The sequence below is a fragment of the Phyllostomus hastatus genome, unplaced genomic scaffold (assembly GCF_019186645.2).
Source record: "Phyllostomus hastatus isolate PE091 unplaced genomic scaffold, TTU_PhHast_1.1 phas_scaffold_28, whole genome shotgun sequence".
Taxonomy (NCBI): domain Eukaryota; kingdom Metazoa; phylum Chordata; class Mammalia; order Chiroptera; family Phyllostomidae; genus Phyllostomus; species Phyllostomus hastatus.
The window spans coordinates 21,646,958-21,664,564 of record NW_025334022.1 but is presented as its reverse complement, the minus strand read 5'-3'; the positions used below and the strand labels follow the sequence as shown (position 1 = coordinate 21,664,564).

Sequence of the window (17,607 nt, the reverse complement as noted above, 5' to 3'; positions counted from 1 at the left end):
GATGACCAAAATGTATTCTCATATATATTTGGTCTTCTTCCATAGTTCCTGGCTCACAGCTCTTAAAAATTCTTGGAATTTCATAAGTGATAAAGGTATTTTATGTCAATGATGTCACTTTTGAAAAGCACCTAAGTATGGAGGCTGGTTCCCAGGTGAACCAACCCCATGATTAGAACTCTTCCTCTGACATTTGGGGAGGGAAGAGTGGCTGGAGGTTCAGTCTGTCACCAATAGCCAATGATTTAATCAATCATGCCTCTGTTATGAAGCCTCCATAAAAACCCCCAAAGGATGGGGTTTGGAGAGCTTCCAGGTTGATGAACATGTAGAAATTTAAGGAGATTGGTGCCCCTAGAGAGGGCATGGAAGCTCTGAGCCCTTTGCATCTCTTCCATTTGTGTATATCCTTATAATATCCTTCAATAAACTGGTAAATGTAAGAAAGTGTTTCCCTCAGTTCTGTGAGCTACTCTAGCAAATTAATAAAAATAAGGAAGGGTATCATTGGAACTTTTGCTCTATAGCCAGTTGGTGAAAATCACAGGTGATAACTTGGCCTTGTAACTGGCATCTGAAGTATATGTGGGGGGAGCATAGTCTTGTGGGACTGAGGCCTTAACCTGTGGGATCTGACACTATATCCAGGTAGATAGTGTCAGAATTGAGTGAAATTGTAGAATACCAGGCTGGTGTCACAGAGAATTGCTTGGTGTAGAGGTAAATACTTTCACACACTTGGTGACAAGAAGCGTTTTGTGTGAATAGCAAAGAAGACTCAAGTGGAAAACTGAGTTTTTCTAATATAGCAACCTATAAAAGTAACCAGACTGTCACACAAATATTTTCAATAGTAAAATTTTAGTAAAACTTTACAAATTTTCTAGCTATATGGAAACACCTGGGAGTCTTAAAAATTACTGATGTCTGGATCCCATTTAAAGAGATACAACTTTAATTGTCATTCTAATGAGCAGACTGGGTTAAGAATCATGAGCTTGGAAGTCAGGAATATAAATTTGGAAAGGACAAAATAGGATTCCAAATGATATCTCTCTTACTTATTAGCTGCTATGATTTTGGGTAAGTTCATTTTTCTGAGCCTCAGCTTCCCCATTTGTAAAATGGATGGAACTGATCTGATGGGAGTTTTGCTGGGGATTACATGAGATAAAGTACAGAAAGCATATAGCATGTTGCCTAAACCACACAAGCACTTGATAAATGATAGCTGCTGTTACCATTATTAGGATTACTAACGTGCAAATAATAGTTATTTATTACTATGCTGAATAATGATTTTCCCTTCTATATTAAAAAAATGAAGACTTTAAGAGTATATAAGGATTAGTTAAATGGTACAAATTAAAGCTATGGGACTGTCTGGATGTAGCTATGTGTAGGCTGACCTGTATAAAATGACTGAAGACTGACTGCAAAGTGAGATATTTAAAACAGACCTGCCAGGCTCGTTTAGTTCATGGACCTGGTACCATGTTTGTGAAGCAGTAGCTGAGGAGACTCTGTCACTCACCATGGCCCACCAAAAGCCCAAGAAAAGAGTCAAGACTGAGAACAATGATTGCATTAATTTGAAGGTGGTGGGGCAGCATGATTCTGTGGTGCAGTTTAAGATTAAGAGGCATACACCACTTAGTAAACTAATGAAAGTCTACTGTGAACAACAGGGTTGGTCAAAGAGGCAGATCAGATTCTGATTTGATGGACAGTAATCAATGAAATGGACACACCTACATAGTTGGAAATGGAGGCTGAAAATACACTTAATGTGTTCCAGCAGCAGACAGGACATGTCTACTAAAAACAGAACCTACTACTTTACTCTAGAACTCTTCCTCTAGACCAAGAACACATTCTCAATTAAAATACCACAATTTTGTTCCATCACTTCCTGACTACAACAGTATAGTTTCTTCTATTCTTTCATTTTCCTCTTCCCCCATTCCTTTATTGTACATAAAGTAACTGATGTACGTGCACAAACATTTGTATTTTTTAAAACTAAATGGCCAATGGTATGTTTTGATCAACATACTCCCTTTCTCCATAGGTGATGTGCTCATTCGGTTCTTATTTTTATATTCCAGTAAGTTAGTTTGCTCTCACTGTTTAACAAACAAAAACAATATAAAAATCTTTTCATACCTTGGTAAACTGTAGAATTTTAATGTTTTTCATTTATCATTGTACAACCAAGGACAATTTTATGACTTTTTTTTGTATGCAGCTGTTACATACATGTAGGGCAATCTGTCCTTAAGTAGGGATAAATTATTCTAAAAGAAATAAATCCTAGGCACTTTTCCCTTCAAGTCAAACATCTTGCTGTTTAAATAAACTTCTTGTTTAGAAAAACAAAATAAAACATGCCTGCCATATAGTAAATGTTACAGAAATCAGAACTCTGGATTCTGTGGGAAGCAAATTCATATATTGCTTCCAATGTTGCAGTAGTACCCACCAGTTGGAAGTGAGGTAGTGATCAATGCTCAGATTGTCTCTGGGCAGAGTTGGGGCAGCTCCACACCCAGAACCAGACTACTGAGAAGCAGGTGGGTCCTGCCAACCTGGAGAATGAAGTAAAGGAGCAGTCGCATCAGTGCAAGGTAGACAGGTTAAGGTCAGACAGAATTTGAGGGGGGTCCTTGACAAAACCCTGTTTTCCCCTTTCTCTCCTGTGGATGTTCTTGGAATATGTAAAATAAAACAACAGAGAAAATTTCTGCATGATAAAAAGTCATTTGACCAATACAAATATTTTACCCATGGGAAGCCTGTTTTGTTTTCAGAGCAAGAGAACATTTAGGCAATTGACCTCCTTTTTCATTTCTGTAGTTTCAGATGCAAGAGCTCTGTGAAATGTAGGGAAGTATGAGTTTAGAATGACTCACACTTTAAAATGTACATTTCAATTGGAGGTAGTAATCTTAAATGTGATAAGAAAGCAATACCATAATTATTTGTGTTTGGTAAAAAAAGCATTCACCAAAATACCAAAAAGTTGGAGCTGGTTAATGAAGAGTGAGAAGCAACCCAGGATGTCTGTAGATATCTTTGTCTAGGGCACTCTTCAAAAACAGATCCTTTATATGCATCAAATATTTAAAAAATAAATTTCAATTAATTTCCAATTGCTATTTTAGGAACACACTGGAGCAGAATCAAATTCTAAATAACAGAGTGTATCATCCTAGGTTAGAGAATAATTTCCATTAAAATGACTTGAAATTTATTTTGTAACATGTGTTATTATGATATTAGACCTCTGTACAAGTATTAAAAGAATAGTCCTTCCTAAGTCTGATGAAACCAATTTTCCTAACAGCATCTCCCATAATTTTCCATAATTATTATTTAAAATGTACAAATGTACACATATTACTTACATTAAGCCTCAAATTGGATGAAAATGAGCTTATCTATCTTCCATGTGGGTGATCACATATTTTTCTAATGCGTTTGTGAAACTGAGGCAGAAAACTTTGTGGGCCTGTTTTACCAGAGATAAGGGAAGAAAGCTAATTAAGACCTTAGACACTTTTTGGGGGAGTATTATAAGGCACAAAAAGGTTTTAATTTGGTTTTACTTCACTTTTTACAAATAATCATTTCTTCAGTTTCTTTCAAAATGGTGCTTGTTTGATCTTAGTGAAAAATGACACATGGCAAACAGTGTTTATGTACCAAATAAAATAAAGAAGCTGGGAGAAATTGACAGATTTTTTAAAAGTAAACTCTTCTAATTTTGCATTAGTGGTTTACATTAAACACAGCAACCAGTGGCTGTATTGTTAATTGATAGCAACATCCTATGGGACCTTTAGCCTGTCTGTTGATTTGAACATTTTCAATTATAAACCACTTAACGCACTCATCCCTCTGCCTCTCTCTCCCTGACTTCAGCTGCCAAGTAAATATCTTCCCTTATATGGTGCTGATGGAACTTTGTAAGTCTGAGATAATTTCAACATGTTCAGTACTATAACTAACTCCTGTCATTTTCCAACACCCAGAAGAATACTTTGTGTAGGCACCATCAGTCTGCCGCCCACTTGGTAACATGAGTAATGATCTTTAAGTGAACCATATCAAGACTGTAAAGGCTTTGGGTAATTTAGACCAAAAAAAAAATGGAACAGTGTTCATTTCTCTAAAAAATGTCACTCTGATTTTCTGCTTAGTGGGACTACACAATCTGTTAATGCAAAAATCCTCTCAAAGGGTTAGAAATTTTTTCCACCAAGCCAGGGAGGGTGCATGCTTGTGTGGTGTGTGTTTGCGTGTGTGTGTACATATGTATATCTCCAGAGATTAAAATGGTAGACCAGCAGTTTTTCTTCAGATTCATGAATAAAAAATACTGGACAGAGGAGCATAGATGATGTCTTTCTATTTTTTCTTAGTGCCACAACACATTCCTGAGATGCCTGTTCCTAGCCCCAAACAGCTTCTGGAATTAAAACCCTTTAGAATGAAGGATATTTGTCCTACTACACTGATTGACAGCATACTCAGCAGCTCTGTGACAAAGAGAGGGAAACCAGGATTGGATTTTTTCCCTTTTACACTGAGTCATTCTAAAATAAAGGATTTCATACCCAAAGAAAAAAGCCAGCAAAAGAGGTAGATGGTCTCAGAGTGGAGAGACAGAAAGAGAGGGAGGGTGGGGAGGAATAAACATTAGTAATATGTTTTCTAATTGCATTTATTTTCAAAGATTTAAATTTTTCTAGTCATAGACTATAAAGGGTGTTGGGTGACTTCCTGGGGGAGGAAGGCACTGTAGGTTTTTGGGTGCTGTTACAGGGTTCCTATTATATAAATGAGCTGGAGAAATTGCTAAAAAACATCTATTTTTGGAGCTGAGAACTACTGCCATTTCTTACATCTACTATCTTGTTTGTTCTTTATAAGAACCCTAGGAAGTGAGCTGCACCAATGACAGTGACCCCATTTTATAGATGACAAAACTGAGGCCCAAGATATTTACTCAAGTTCACACACCTGGTTTATGGTCCTATCAGGACTGGTTTCATTTTCAGTTCCTCTCCTGGTCCTATCCATAGAACAGAATTTTTGACCAAGAGCATGAGGAATTTAGTTGACCTCCATTACCTTATTCATACCCCTTGATCTTTATTTCTTTATTGGTATGTAATAACCAGTAATATTTCCAGACTTCTCAGTGCTGAGCTCCATTTTTCTCATCTGTAAAGTGACAGTTGAGCCAGATGCTCTCAAAGTTTTCTTTCATATTCCTTTTATGATTAATTAAGAGTCAATGGGTGCTCTGGCCAGGTGGCTCAGTTGGTTGGAGCATCCTGCACGCAAAAAGTTCACAGGTTCAGTTCCTGGTCAGGGCACATATGGGAGGCAATCGATCAATGTTTCTTTTTCACATCCAAATTTCTCTCTCTCTCCCCCTCCCCTTCTCTCTAAAGTCAATAAACATATCCTCAGGTGAGGATTAAAAAAGTCAATGGCACAGTCTTTGAATGATTTACATAGTATCTGATTGTTTTTGATATATAGTTGTTATAGTGGAAATATTACTGCTGTCTGAATACGAATCACTGAAGAGTTAATGCTTAAACTTGGATCTCACGGTAGTAATTGTGACTTGTGCAAGGAAGAATGTTAAGGTTTGTTTGCTCAATGACCTGTATAAACACAAGTGAGGCAAAAAACTGCCGTTCATGCTGCATTTTGACTGGACTGCCCCATCACCAGTGATGTTAAGTGATCATGATAATCCCTGAAGGAAAAATGAAAGCATGTTTGCCCCTTTGATCTATAATTGGCCTGACACTGAGTCTCAGAGACCATGCACACCATGTTTCTCTACTGGTAATAAATGTTGCGTATGTCATCTTATCAGGCCATGATTAGGCTGATGTGCTTTTTTTTTTGCCTAGGATTATTTTAGTCATCTTCACTTTCAACCTTCAGTTTCATGGGACAATACAGACAGATTGCATTGTGCCTGAGCTGAGTTAACAATGATTTGTTGTCCTTTTCATAGGGTGGACAGGCAAAAATGCATTTGTTAGTCAACTGTATGCTGGGTAGAAAATAAAAAAAAAAAGCCTTTTGGCTAATAATTACATCACACATGGGTAGTGTGGTAGGGTGGAAAAAGCACAGATTTAGAGTCAGACTGTCCTGAATTGAAATCCCAGTTCTAACACTTACAAGGTTATGTGACCTTGGACAAGCTCTCAAACCTCTCAACCTCTCAAAGCTGTAGTTATCTCATATGCAACATCAGCAGTTTTCAACTGGTATGTTGTGGCACACTGTTGTGCTGCAAGAATTTTTAAAACAGGCAATACCTGACTGTTTAGTCAGGGGCACTGACCTCTTTTCCCTTAGATTGTCAAATATAAAAATGACAACAGCCAATACAACAATAGCTGATCAGTGTGAATGAATCAAAAGCATACCCATTTTTTGTCAGATTGGCAAAAGATATATTTTTGGTTTGCTGAAGATTTTTAGTAATCAGTTTATGTATGCCATGAGAATAAAGGTTGAAAATCACGGTGTAAAATAAATATTATAATGTCAGTTTTTAGGGGATGTTGTAATTTATGAAGTTTCTAACACAGTACCTGCTATGAAGTAGTGCTCAATAAGTGGGAGATATTTTATTAAGGAAGATTCAATGTCAGCATGATAGTGTTTCTATTTATACATGTGTTTCAAAGGCTGGATATGGAAAGAGGCCCAGGGCTTTTTTTTATTCCTGTTTCTGCCTCATTGCCTAGTATCTGGGGATGCTGGTATTGCATAATATGGGATACAGACAGCATTCAAGAATTACTAGTTAAATAATTGATTGACTGACGGAATGAATGAACAACAGAAATAGTAAATAATTGGCAGCAACGTGATCAATACCAAGAACTTATAACCTATTCAACTGTTGAGTAAATTGGCAGAGCCAGGACTCACCTGCATCTTCTAATTCCAAGGCAAGTGTTTGTTGGTAGTATCTACCTATCTCATTAATTATAACTGTTTTGTTCCCCCACATTTAAGAACATTTGTGAGTTTCTAAAGACTTGTCAATCGCTCCTTGGCTCTATTAGGTCCCTTTTCTAAGTAAAGTAAGTAGGATTATCTTATTATTTGTTTATTCATTCAACAGCTTTGAGTAGGAGAGCAGAGATTTTACGGGAAACCATGACTTGGAGGGGGCTCTGTGGGGCCATAGCCTCTGCTAAGAGCTTTTATTCTGTATGTTATAGGAGCCTATAGATACTTCTAGAATAGTCCACTGTATTCCATAAAATACTGAGGCTTCTGCGACTCACAGCAAAGAGGAGAAATAACATACATTTTTCTCTTTGTAACCTGCTTGCCAAGATCCATGTTCTTCATTAACCAAGTCCACTTTTCCTGCTTGCAGGAGTAAAGAAAGGGGGTTCTTTTGGAGTACATGGGGTGGGTCCCTACTTTGGACTTCATATTGGCTCATTTCTAGTAGTTATTCTCAGTTTCCTCTGAGCATGAAGACAGACAATTCTCACCCACTGATCCCACCTCTGTTCTGACCATTGCTAACACTGTCATACTCTACAGCAAGGACCTTGCACTACTTTCCATAGCCATTTGGTGAGTCAGCAACAAGGTCCTCATTAGAACTTGGAATTCCTGAGGTCTGACCTTTACTGGCTTCAGTAGTGTGAATGATGGCAGCTGGGAATAACAAGGTTCATTGAAAGACATTTGGTATTGAGCTTCCAGACTCTGGGGATAAAAAAAATATCCATTAGATTAACTAGATATATTAAGATACAAGTGGTATTTACTTTTCTGTGTTGAATTGAGGAATACTTTATTTGGTTTCAATATGTCCTAAAACCCAATGCTTTAAAGACTTGCCTTCCAGGATATCTAGCACGCTGAATCATTTTTAGCAAGTTGGGTGAGGTATTGTTCAAAGAGATATTTTTCCAGTTTCTTTCCATATTTCAAGTATTTGTAGTCTTCAGAAATATCGAGGCCCCACCACACAAATACTGTAACCACATCTCTAATGTTTTAGAGTCTCTTCTCCATCTGTCCTGGGAAGAGAGGGAAATTTGTCTGTGTAAGCTTTGGATAGGTTTATTAGGTCAGAATTTATAAGGCTTTAAAAGGACACATGACACTTCTTGGTTGGAGGCTAAGAAGGTGCCTTGATCCTCAGGTCTGTAAAAAACCTTTCAAGACTTCTTTTTTAAAGTTATTTTTTAAAGATTGTATTTATTTACTTTTAGAGAGGGTAAGGGAAGGAAAAAGAGGGAGAGAAACATCGATGTGTGGTTGCCTCTTGTATGCCCCCTACTGGGGACTTGGTTTGCAACCCAGGCATGTGTCTTGATTGGGAATTGAACTGGTGACCCTTTGCTTCGCAGGCTGGTGCTCAATCCACTGAACCACACAAGCCAGGGCCCTTTGAGGTTTTCTTGAGGGTAGAATTCAATGTGTCCTGATGGCTGAGTGCCACTCCTGGTTAAAACAAAAAATTGAAAAAAGTACTTTTCACATGAAGAAAATATGCTACTATATTTTTGTGTGCAGTGGCTAGAAATTTCTTATGCAGAAGCTATATAAAGACAAAAATAAAAATGTCATCTTGTTTCTTCCAGTTAATGATCATTCACTCAGGGAGAGGAGGGTAGGGATGGGCAGTGAGGGATCAGCATGAGAATTACAAAAAGTGTGTCAATTAGAGTTAGAGAAAATTGGATTTGAGGACAGCAGGAAACATAGCTGCATGATTTTTTTTCTGCAGCCCCATTGTTATAATCTATAAACAATCTTAATAGTAATCACTTCACATTATTGATGTGAGAATTCAATATAAAATATAAAACACTCCAGCACAATCTCTTTCACAGAATAGAAGCTCAATAAATGGTATTTGTTATTACAATCTGGACTGCATTACGGTTTTTCCCCACCCCACACTACAATGGTGCAGCTTGAATGAATAGCAAAGAGGCTGGAGAGGAGCCTGGTGAAGAGCCTGTGCTCAGAGGTCTCATGGGTTCTGAAGTCAAACTGACTATCTAGTTTTGAGTCATATCTATGCCACTTTTTAGCCACATGATTTTGGGCCAGTTTACCTAGCTTTCTGAGCCTCAACTTACTTGGCTGTATAATGGAGATTTTAGTACACACCTCATAGGATTGTTTGAAGACTTAAAAATCTATATATATTCTTAGAACAGCATCAGGCACTAAGCATTTAATAAGTGCTAGCTATTATTTTATTGTTATAGAGTCTAAATAATCATTCATCATTCATATCTCAAATATCATTTTTACATATGAATCATTTTAAAATGCCTATTATATAGCAGCTAATTGTTAACTGTTATTTCTTTTCTTTCTCATATATTTATTTCTTTTGGTGAAAAAAATTAAGTTCTACTTTTATCTTTTTTAATTGAAATGTTATCTGGTTTTATTTATTGAGTGCTTATTATACACCAGTCACTGTATTAAATGAAAACAACTCTTTGAAGTAGTTATTATCATTCTCAGTTTACATGAAGAAATCAAGCACATGTGCCCGTGGTCTTTATTTGGTTTCAATATCACAGCTTGTTCTTTCTCTCCTATTAGAATTGTGGCAGCTGGTATGTGGCAGAGTTAGGACTAGAACCTGGGTTTGTTGGGCTCCAAACCCCATGTTCACCATACTTCACTGCTTAGTACATGTTCATTGAATGGGGTGAAGCTTAGCTAAGCCTGGCTTGGATAATCCTATATATTTCCCCATTCAGTGGACATGCACTAAAAATGGAATCATTCTCTGAATTCCAAAAATTGTCTTCCATGTTCTGTCAGTTAATAATAACTAAAGAAGTAAAATTTGTGAAACTTCCAGATTAAGTGCCTGGTATGGCAGCACAATGCTTCTCATCAAGGCTTCTAAACACAGATATAAGTAAAATAGGTTTGTAAGGCTTTTGCACAGTTGTTACTTGTTTTGAAGAATTCTGGGTTTGGATCATTTCAGTTCTTCTATGTTTTATGCAGAAGACTGAAGAGAGCTACTAATTCTGTTTATCATTTACAAAAGAAAAACAGCTTGAATTTATGGACCTGAACATGAATGCTGCACTTGTGATTATGAAACCTTCACTGTGTTACTTGACTGTAATGAAACTGGTTTATGCCTGAAAGTGCCTCAATGGTTTGATCCCAGCTGGATAAAACCAAGTAACAAAATCCTTCAGGATTTTGTTTGCAAAGAGGGTGGAACTGTCAGGATTACAGGAGTTGTACTGGTATTAGTTTCTAAAGGGATGCTGATCTTGGAAGATACTGAATCTCTGACCATTCTAACAATGGTGTGGTTGTTGAAGGAAGCTAGATTTATGAGTTTGTAAGAGTGGCAGTGTCAAGGAGTTGCCTGGGTTATGGCAGGTATTTAATCTTCATAATATCACACACTATGCTAAATAAAAATCCAACCAATGCAAAAAAACAGCATATAATCTCAGATTCAAATCAATATACCTCACCTGCCCCTTCCACCCAGAATGTTATCTGTGAACCTGTAGAAGTTTTGGAGTGGCCACTGGTTCTAAGGTAGGGTCATATGTTTTACATATATTATATTTATTTCTCATAAAACTCTATAATATGGCTATTATCTTGATTATTTTTATTTTATAGGTGAGAAAATTGAGATTCAGAGAGTGTCAGTGACTTGGCCAGATCTGTAGGAGACTGTTCTGCATGGCATGGGCCCAGCTCCCACTCACAGATGCATAGGACCCACGCCCACAGATAGGTTCTCCCATGGGGAATCAGGCCTGCAATGTACCTAGGTCATGTTGAGACTTACTTTTTGCTAAAACTCCCTCACCCTGAATTGAGGACATTTACTGCAAAGTAACTTCCTAAAATCCATGCTAAACCTTCCAAGGATGAGTGTAACCGGTTCAACTACTTTTCCCTTTTCATTTGAAAATATCCTTCTTCTATGATGTGATTAGCAGCATCAGCTCCTTTGTTTTCTGTAAAAGGTAACCACCTAAAGTGAACCTGTGTATAGTAAATGGGGACCATCATGTAATGGGCAGAGAAAACCAATAAAGGCCGGTCACGGCAAGAGCCGAGGCTTTTTGCTGTCATTGAGAGAAAAAGCCATGCTTGCCCTTTTCTTCCACAGGACTTGGTAGTCTGTGTGAATGTCTTGTGTCACATCCACAATGTGGTGGACCCCATGAGCCGGGGTCTGCATCAAGATCACAGGATAAGAAGTAACAGAACTGGGGTTTGAAATCAGACCCACCTGACTTTCAAGTACATGCTTGTCCTATTGTACCATGTTGGTGAAGGCTATTGAGGATGTTGGGAATCACAGAGCTACTTAGAAGGCTTGAGAATGATCACTTACTTTTTTATGTCCTTGAAATGGCCATTATTGGTTATAGACCATTATTTAGAATTCATCACCACACATGATTATTTTTAACTGATTGATGTAAATGTAAAAAATAAAATAGTTTGTTTGACAGGCCCATTTTAGCATCCTGGACCACAAAGGATTACAGGTGCTCAGACCCTCTTGTATATTGCTAAATATATATTTAGCCTACAGGTGATCTCTAACAATCAAAATAGGTCAAATGATATAAAAAATGGAGGAATCTAGAACTTTAAGATCTCCATGGCTACTGTGAGGTAGAGTGTATTTCCTAACTCAGGAATTAAAGGCCTTGGAGGGCCTCAGGTCCCAGTGAGCTGAACTTTCCATCACCGAGCTGGAACATTTAATTGAAGTTTGAAATGTATGTATAAGATGCTTTAGTTGTTGTGGACTGAAGTAATTTGTTTAAAATGGTCACAATTGGAAGTAACTTCATTAGTCTTGCAGAATCCATACACTGGTGTGGATACTTCAGAGTTAGTAAACAAGTTCAACTGGAAGGACAGAGAGTGTTTCAAAGCATAACAGGAATTGCCAATGCCACTTCTTTCAGTGATCTCATGGATCCTTCCAGAAAAATCTAAGGCATGTCTTGAATATCTCATGTTTGAGAACACATTGTGTGCCATATTTCTGGGGCAAAGTGCTAGGATTGGGAATTTGGGCTAGGTCCCATGGGTGGGTTGGAGATATTTTCCTTCATACACTAAGAAAGGAAATGGAATTAAGAACTGTAAGAAGGTAACAGACAGTCATGAAAGTTATTGTCTTATTGTTTACTTTTGTTAAAAGTGCCATTGCAGGTTTTTTTTCTTTTTATCTCTGTTGGATCACTTAGATTTCAAAGTAGAGTATGGATCAGCAATCCTCTCAAATTGTAATTTATATTTATTATTTAAGTTTACAGAATTTCCTTTTTGCCTATAGCTGTTATGTATTTTTGACTCTTCTTGTTTCTATTGTATTTCTCCCCTGGATAAAGTTTGTTTGGTTTTGCTTTCAGTAAGTACTCAGTCACCCTACTACATACCTCAGATTTTGCCAGTTTTTTTGAGTCTGTGAAAAATTCACTGACATGAAATCATATTTCATCTTTTGATGAAAAAGGAGCATAGCTTGTTATACAGATGTTTTACATGAAGAAATGACTAAGCTCTGCTTTGCATCAACATTGTGCATTTTGAAATGATTTATCTTTCCCTTTGAATACTGAGGTACCTCCTTCTTGATGAACCTTGTGTCAGAGCCATGCTAAAGCAGAATTTGGGGCTTGACAAAGGAGAAATAAATATCTATGGTCGGGGGGCTAAGATGGTGTCGGAGTAGGAAGGAGCAGATTCAGCTTCCCTCTGCTCAGGGGAGAAAATACTGACTGATCTATGGAGTAGAGAAGCAAGCAACCAACATACTTCAGCATATGTGAAAATAAGGGACCAAGGAATGTGGTGGAACCAAAAAACCAGACCCTAAGAAGCATGCTGCAACAAGGTAGGGTCCCAGGGACCAGCGACCAGCGTGTGGTCCAGGGGCTGCAGCCCCAGGCCCAGAGCCCGCTGCTGGGATTGCCCCAGAGTCCTTGGGAGAGAGCCGGGGCAACAGCTCCCTCCCCAGATAAACAAGGTCTGAGTGGCACTGGGAGGAATCCAGGTGCTAGCAAACACACAAGGACTGTGAGCACCTTTGGAGGCTGTGAACACAAAAGAGACTGGGTCACGCAGCAGGCCCCGACCCCCACAGTCACTGGTCTGGCTGGAGAGTTTGGTGGCCGGAAAAGCCAGGCCACTGTGGGTAGCAGCAGGCTTGAACAGGAGGAATTTCTCAAGAGAAAGGAGTGAATGGACAGACACTCTTTGGGGAATTATCCTAAAGTGAGCAATCGCTCCAGACTCCCTGCCACCCAGCCATGGGCGCAAGAGCGCACATGCAGGGAGAGCATCCCGGCACCCCAGTCCACAGCAGTAACCCTGGGGAAAGACCTGATTCTCATACCCAGGGCACAAGGCTGAGGAGCCAGTGTGAGCTCTGCTGGCCAAGGAAGAAAAGCCATACCAATCACCCCTCAGCCTGCCTCAGCCAGCAAGAGCAGAAAAACTGGTTTGGTCACTTTGAAACCAAGAGACTTTTTAATTTGATTCTATTTTTTAACAATTTTTAATTTTTTAATTTTTATTGTTTTATTCTCTTTTGATTTCTTTTTCCTCTCTTTCCTGATTTCTTGTTTTATTCCTTCCTACTTCCTTTCTTCCAATTTTATCTCTTCTTCTTTCCTTTGTCTGCCTTTTCTATTTTTACTTTTTAAAATTTTTTCTAAATACCTACAAGTGAGACAAAATCCTGGATCTGTGAAAAGACCAAAGTTGAACCCAAAGAAGGGGCATCACAATAGCGGGGACAGTAAGATAAATTTCACTCTGCTATTACAGAGAACCTGCAAGTTATTGCATATTTGTATTATTATTATTTTTCTAGTATTCCTACATATTTTTAATAGTATTTTGGTATCCCTCTTCTTTTTTGTATAGTCTGCTTTGCTAGGCTGGATATATTATATGACCCGACAGCTTTCCCCAGATACCTCTTTCCATACTGTATTGCTAATCTATTGTCCTTTAACTCACCTGTGTGCCATTAGCACACTACTCGAGGTTCTGTACTCCCTATTCTTGTTACCTAGATCTCATAGATTCTGTCATATGATTGTTGCCATAATATTATTGTAAATAACGGCTGTTCCATGCAATTGTAATTACTTCACAACACCCCCACCCCAGATATTAGCCCATTTCAAAGTTTCCTGAACTCTATTACTGTAGTGGTTAACTCTATTCTCTCACACACTACACCTATTTACTATCCTTTACTCTCACCTTACCTCAGAATCTGACCTCCCACAACCTCCCTGCTTTATAGATCCAACTCACAATCCTTCCTTCCCCAACAAGAGTCTTATCTTCTTTCCATCCTTTCTAAAAATCAGCTAGCTGGGTTTAAGATCATGGTTAACACTATACATAGTCAAAGGATCTCCTATCTCTTCCCTAATTGCTACTACTGTAAATATCATAGAATTCTCTGTTGCTGTCTTAAACCATTTTGCCTTCCCCCTACAACTGATGACAAAAAAGAATAGGTGGAGGTGGTGAACACCAGGATACCCACTGGAAAAGGAAACCCAACAACTAAGGAACCACTAACAGATAACAACAGAAGAAGGTGAAGGAGGGAGTGATAACCACAGAAACCTCAATCCAGGACCTATCTGGAAATAAAACTAAACAGTAGAGACAGTACCCAATACAATCAACTGAACAAGAGCAAGAGAGAATTCTTTAAACCTTATACACCTAGAAGAACCAGCTTCAACACAACCTGCCCTTACCAGCACAACAAAATACAGGAGGTGGTAGATAGAGTGACCTTCATTTAACTAGCTGGTGGGAAGGAACCACCAAAGAAAGACTCAAAAACAATCAAAACCCAAAGGCAAACACAAAGTCAATATAAATGACAGCCCACGACCAGTGAGCTTGGGAGGTCAAGGAAACTGCACCACTGAAACTCACTGCTATTCTATAGAGAAGTTCACACCACAAACCCAGGTAGCTAGAAGAGATCAATTTAAGAAGCTGATGCTAACAAGAAGAGTCTCACAAACAATGGGAAGACAAAGAAACAATCCCCAAATGAAAGGAAAGGAGGAAGCCTCAGAAAGAATGCTAAATGAAAGAGAGGCAATTCAACTATCAGATATTGAGTTCAAAGCAATGATTGTCAGGAAGCTCAATGAGCTCACAATAAGCTACCAGAAACCACAGGGAAGGAACAATGAACTCACTAAAAACTACATCAGCATGAAAAAGGAAATAGAAACTCTCAACAAGGGCCAAGAGGAAATGCAGAGTACAATTTCTGAAATGAAGAACATAGTAGAAGGAATGAAAAGCAGGATTGATGAAGCAGAAGATCAGATCAGCAAGCTGATCTAGACCTTTGTCTAGAAGACAAAGTAGAAGAAAACACCCAGAAAGAGCAAGAAAAGGAAAAGAGGCTCAGAAAGAATGAAGAGGGATTAAGAGAAATGCAAGACAATATGAAACGTAATAATATCCGTATAATAGGGATACCAGAAGGAGAAGAAGAAGAGCAAGGGATAGAAAACCTATTTGAAAAAGTAATGATGGAAAACTTCCCTAATTTGATGAGAGAAAAAGTCACACAAATCCAGGAAACACAGAGAGTCCCAATCAAGACGAACCCAAAGAGACGCACCTCAAGACACATGATCATTAAAATGGCAAAATTTCAAGACAAAGAGAGAATCTTAAAGGCAGCAAGGGAGAAACAGGAAGTAACATACAAGGGAGCCCCAATAACACTAACAGCTAACTTCTAAATGGAAACACTCCAAGACAGAGAATGGCAAGAAATATTCCAAGTAGTGAGAACCAGAGGTCTGCAACCAAGGCTACTTTACCCAGCAAGGCTCTCAATCAAGATAGAAGGCCAAATAAGAAGCTTCTCAGAAAAAAGAAGTCTAAAAGAATACACCTCCACTAAATCAGCCCTGCAAGAGATGCTAAAGGGACTGCTTTAAGGAAAAAAGGAAAAGAGAGAGTGAGGAACACACGTACATAAAAGGCAATGAATAAGTACCTATCAGTAATAACCTTAAACATAAATGGATTAAATGCTCCAATCAAAAGATATAGAATGGCTGAGTGGATAAGAAAACATGACCCACACATATGCTGCCTACAAGAGACCAACCTCAGGATAAAAGACCTGCACAGGCTGAAAGTGAAAGGCTGGAAACAAATTTTCCAAGCAAATGGACAGGGAAAAAAAGCCAGGTTAGCAATACTCATATCTGACAAAATAGACTTCCAAAAAAGGACCATAAAGAGAGACCCAGAAGGTCATTTCATAACACTCAAGGGAAGAATCCACCAAGAAGACATAAATATTGTAAATATATATGCACCCAACATAGGAGCACCCAAATACATAAAGAAAATCTTAGAGAACTTCAAGAAAGATATTCACAGCAACACAATTATTGTGGGGGAATTTAACACCCCACTATAAAAAATGGACAGATCTTCCAAACAAAATATCAACAAAGATATTGTGGCATTGAACAATACCATAGATGAAATGGGCTTTACAGATATATACAGAGCCCTCCATCCCAAAGAAGCTAAATACACATTCTTTTCAAATGTACATGGAATATTTTCAAAGATTGACCACATGAAAGGACACAAAACAAGCCTCAACAATTTCAAGAAAATTGAAACCATACCAAGCATTTTCTTGGATCATAAGGGACTGAAGCTAGAAACCAACCCCAAGGAAGAAAACCCAAAACATTCAAAATCATGGAGATTAAATAGCATGCTATTAAACAATGAATGGGTCAAGAATGACATTAGGGAAGAAATCAAAAAGTTTCTGGAAACAAATGAAAATGAACTCACAACAACCCAAAACTTATGGGACACTGCCAAGGCAGTCCTGAGAGGGAAGTTCATAGCAATACAGGCCCACCTAAAAAAGTTAGAAACATTCCAAACAACCTAACCCTACGTCTACAAGAACTCGAGGAACAACAACAAAGACAGCCCAGAGCAAACAGAAGGAAGAAAATAACCAAGATCAGAGCAGAATTAAATGACATAGAGACTAAAAGCAGAATTCTAAGGATCAATGAATCCAAGAGCTGGTTCTTTGAAAGGACAATCAAAATCGACAAGCCTTTAAGCAGACTCATAAAAAAAAAAGAGAGAAGACCCAAATAAACACAATCAGAAATGAAAGAGGAGAGATTGCAACAGATACCACAGAAATACAAAGGATTGTAAGAAATTACTACAAAGAACTGTATGCCAAGAAATTTGAAAATCTAGATGAAATGGACAAATTTCTGGAAAAATATAATCTTCTAAATCGCAATCAAAAAGAAGCAGAAAGCCTGAACAAACCAATAACAGCAAAAGAAATTGAAGCAGTAATAAAAAAACTCCCAACACACCAAAGCCCTGGGCCAGATGGTTTCACAGGAGAATTCTACAAAGCATTTAAGGAAGAGCAAACCTCTATCCTTCACAGACTATTGCAAAAAATCCAGAATGATGGAAGACTCCCAAACT

At 38.2% G+C, this 17,607-nt stretch overlaps 1 protein-coding gene across 1 annotated transcript; it reads left to right on the top strand.

Annotated features, from left to right (window-relative positions):
- The first annotated feature begins 1,535 nt into the window (after positions 1–1,535).
- On the top strand, positions 1,536–1,822 carry LOC123805227 (small ubiquitin-related modifier 2-like). The gene is made up of 2 exons (XM_045817724.1): positions 1,536–1,686; positions 1,758–1,822. The coding sequence occupies exons 1-2, from the start codon at positions 1,536–1,538 to the stop codon at positions 1,820–1,822; spliced, it is 216 nt and encodes a 71-aa protein (XP_045673680.1).
- The last annotated feature ends 15,785 nt before the right edge of the window (positions 1,823–17,607 follow it).

Excerpts from the sequence above, each read along its gene's own strand:
- LOC123805227 (XM_045817724.1), top strand. The coding sequence starts at position 1,536 with ATGGCCCACCAAAAGCCCAAGAAAAGAGTCAAGACTGAGAACAATGAT. Across the intron at positions 1,687-1,757 it reads GAAAGTCTACTGTGAACAAC|AGTTGGAAATGGAGGCTGAA; the intron begins AGGGTTGGTCAA and ends ACACACCTACAT.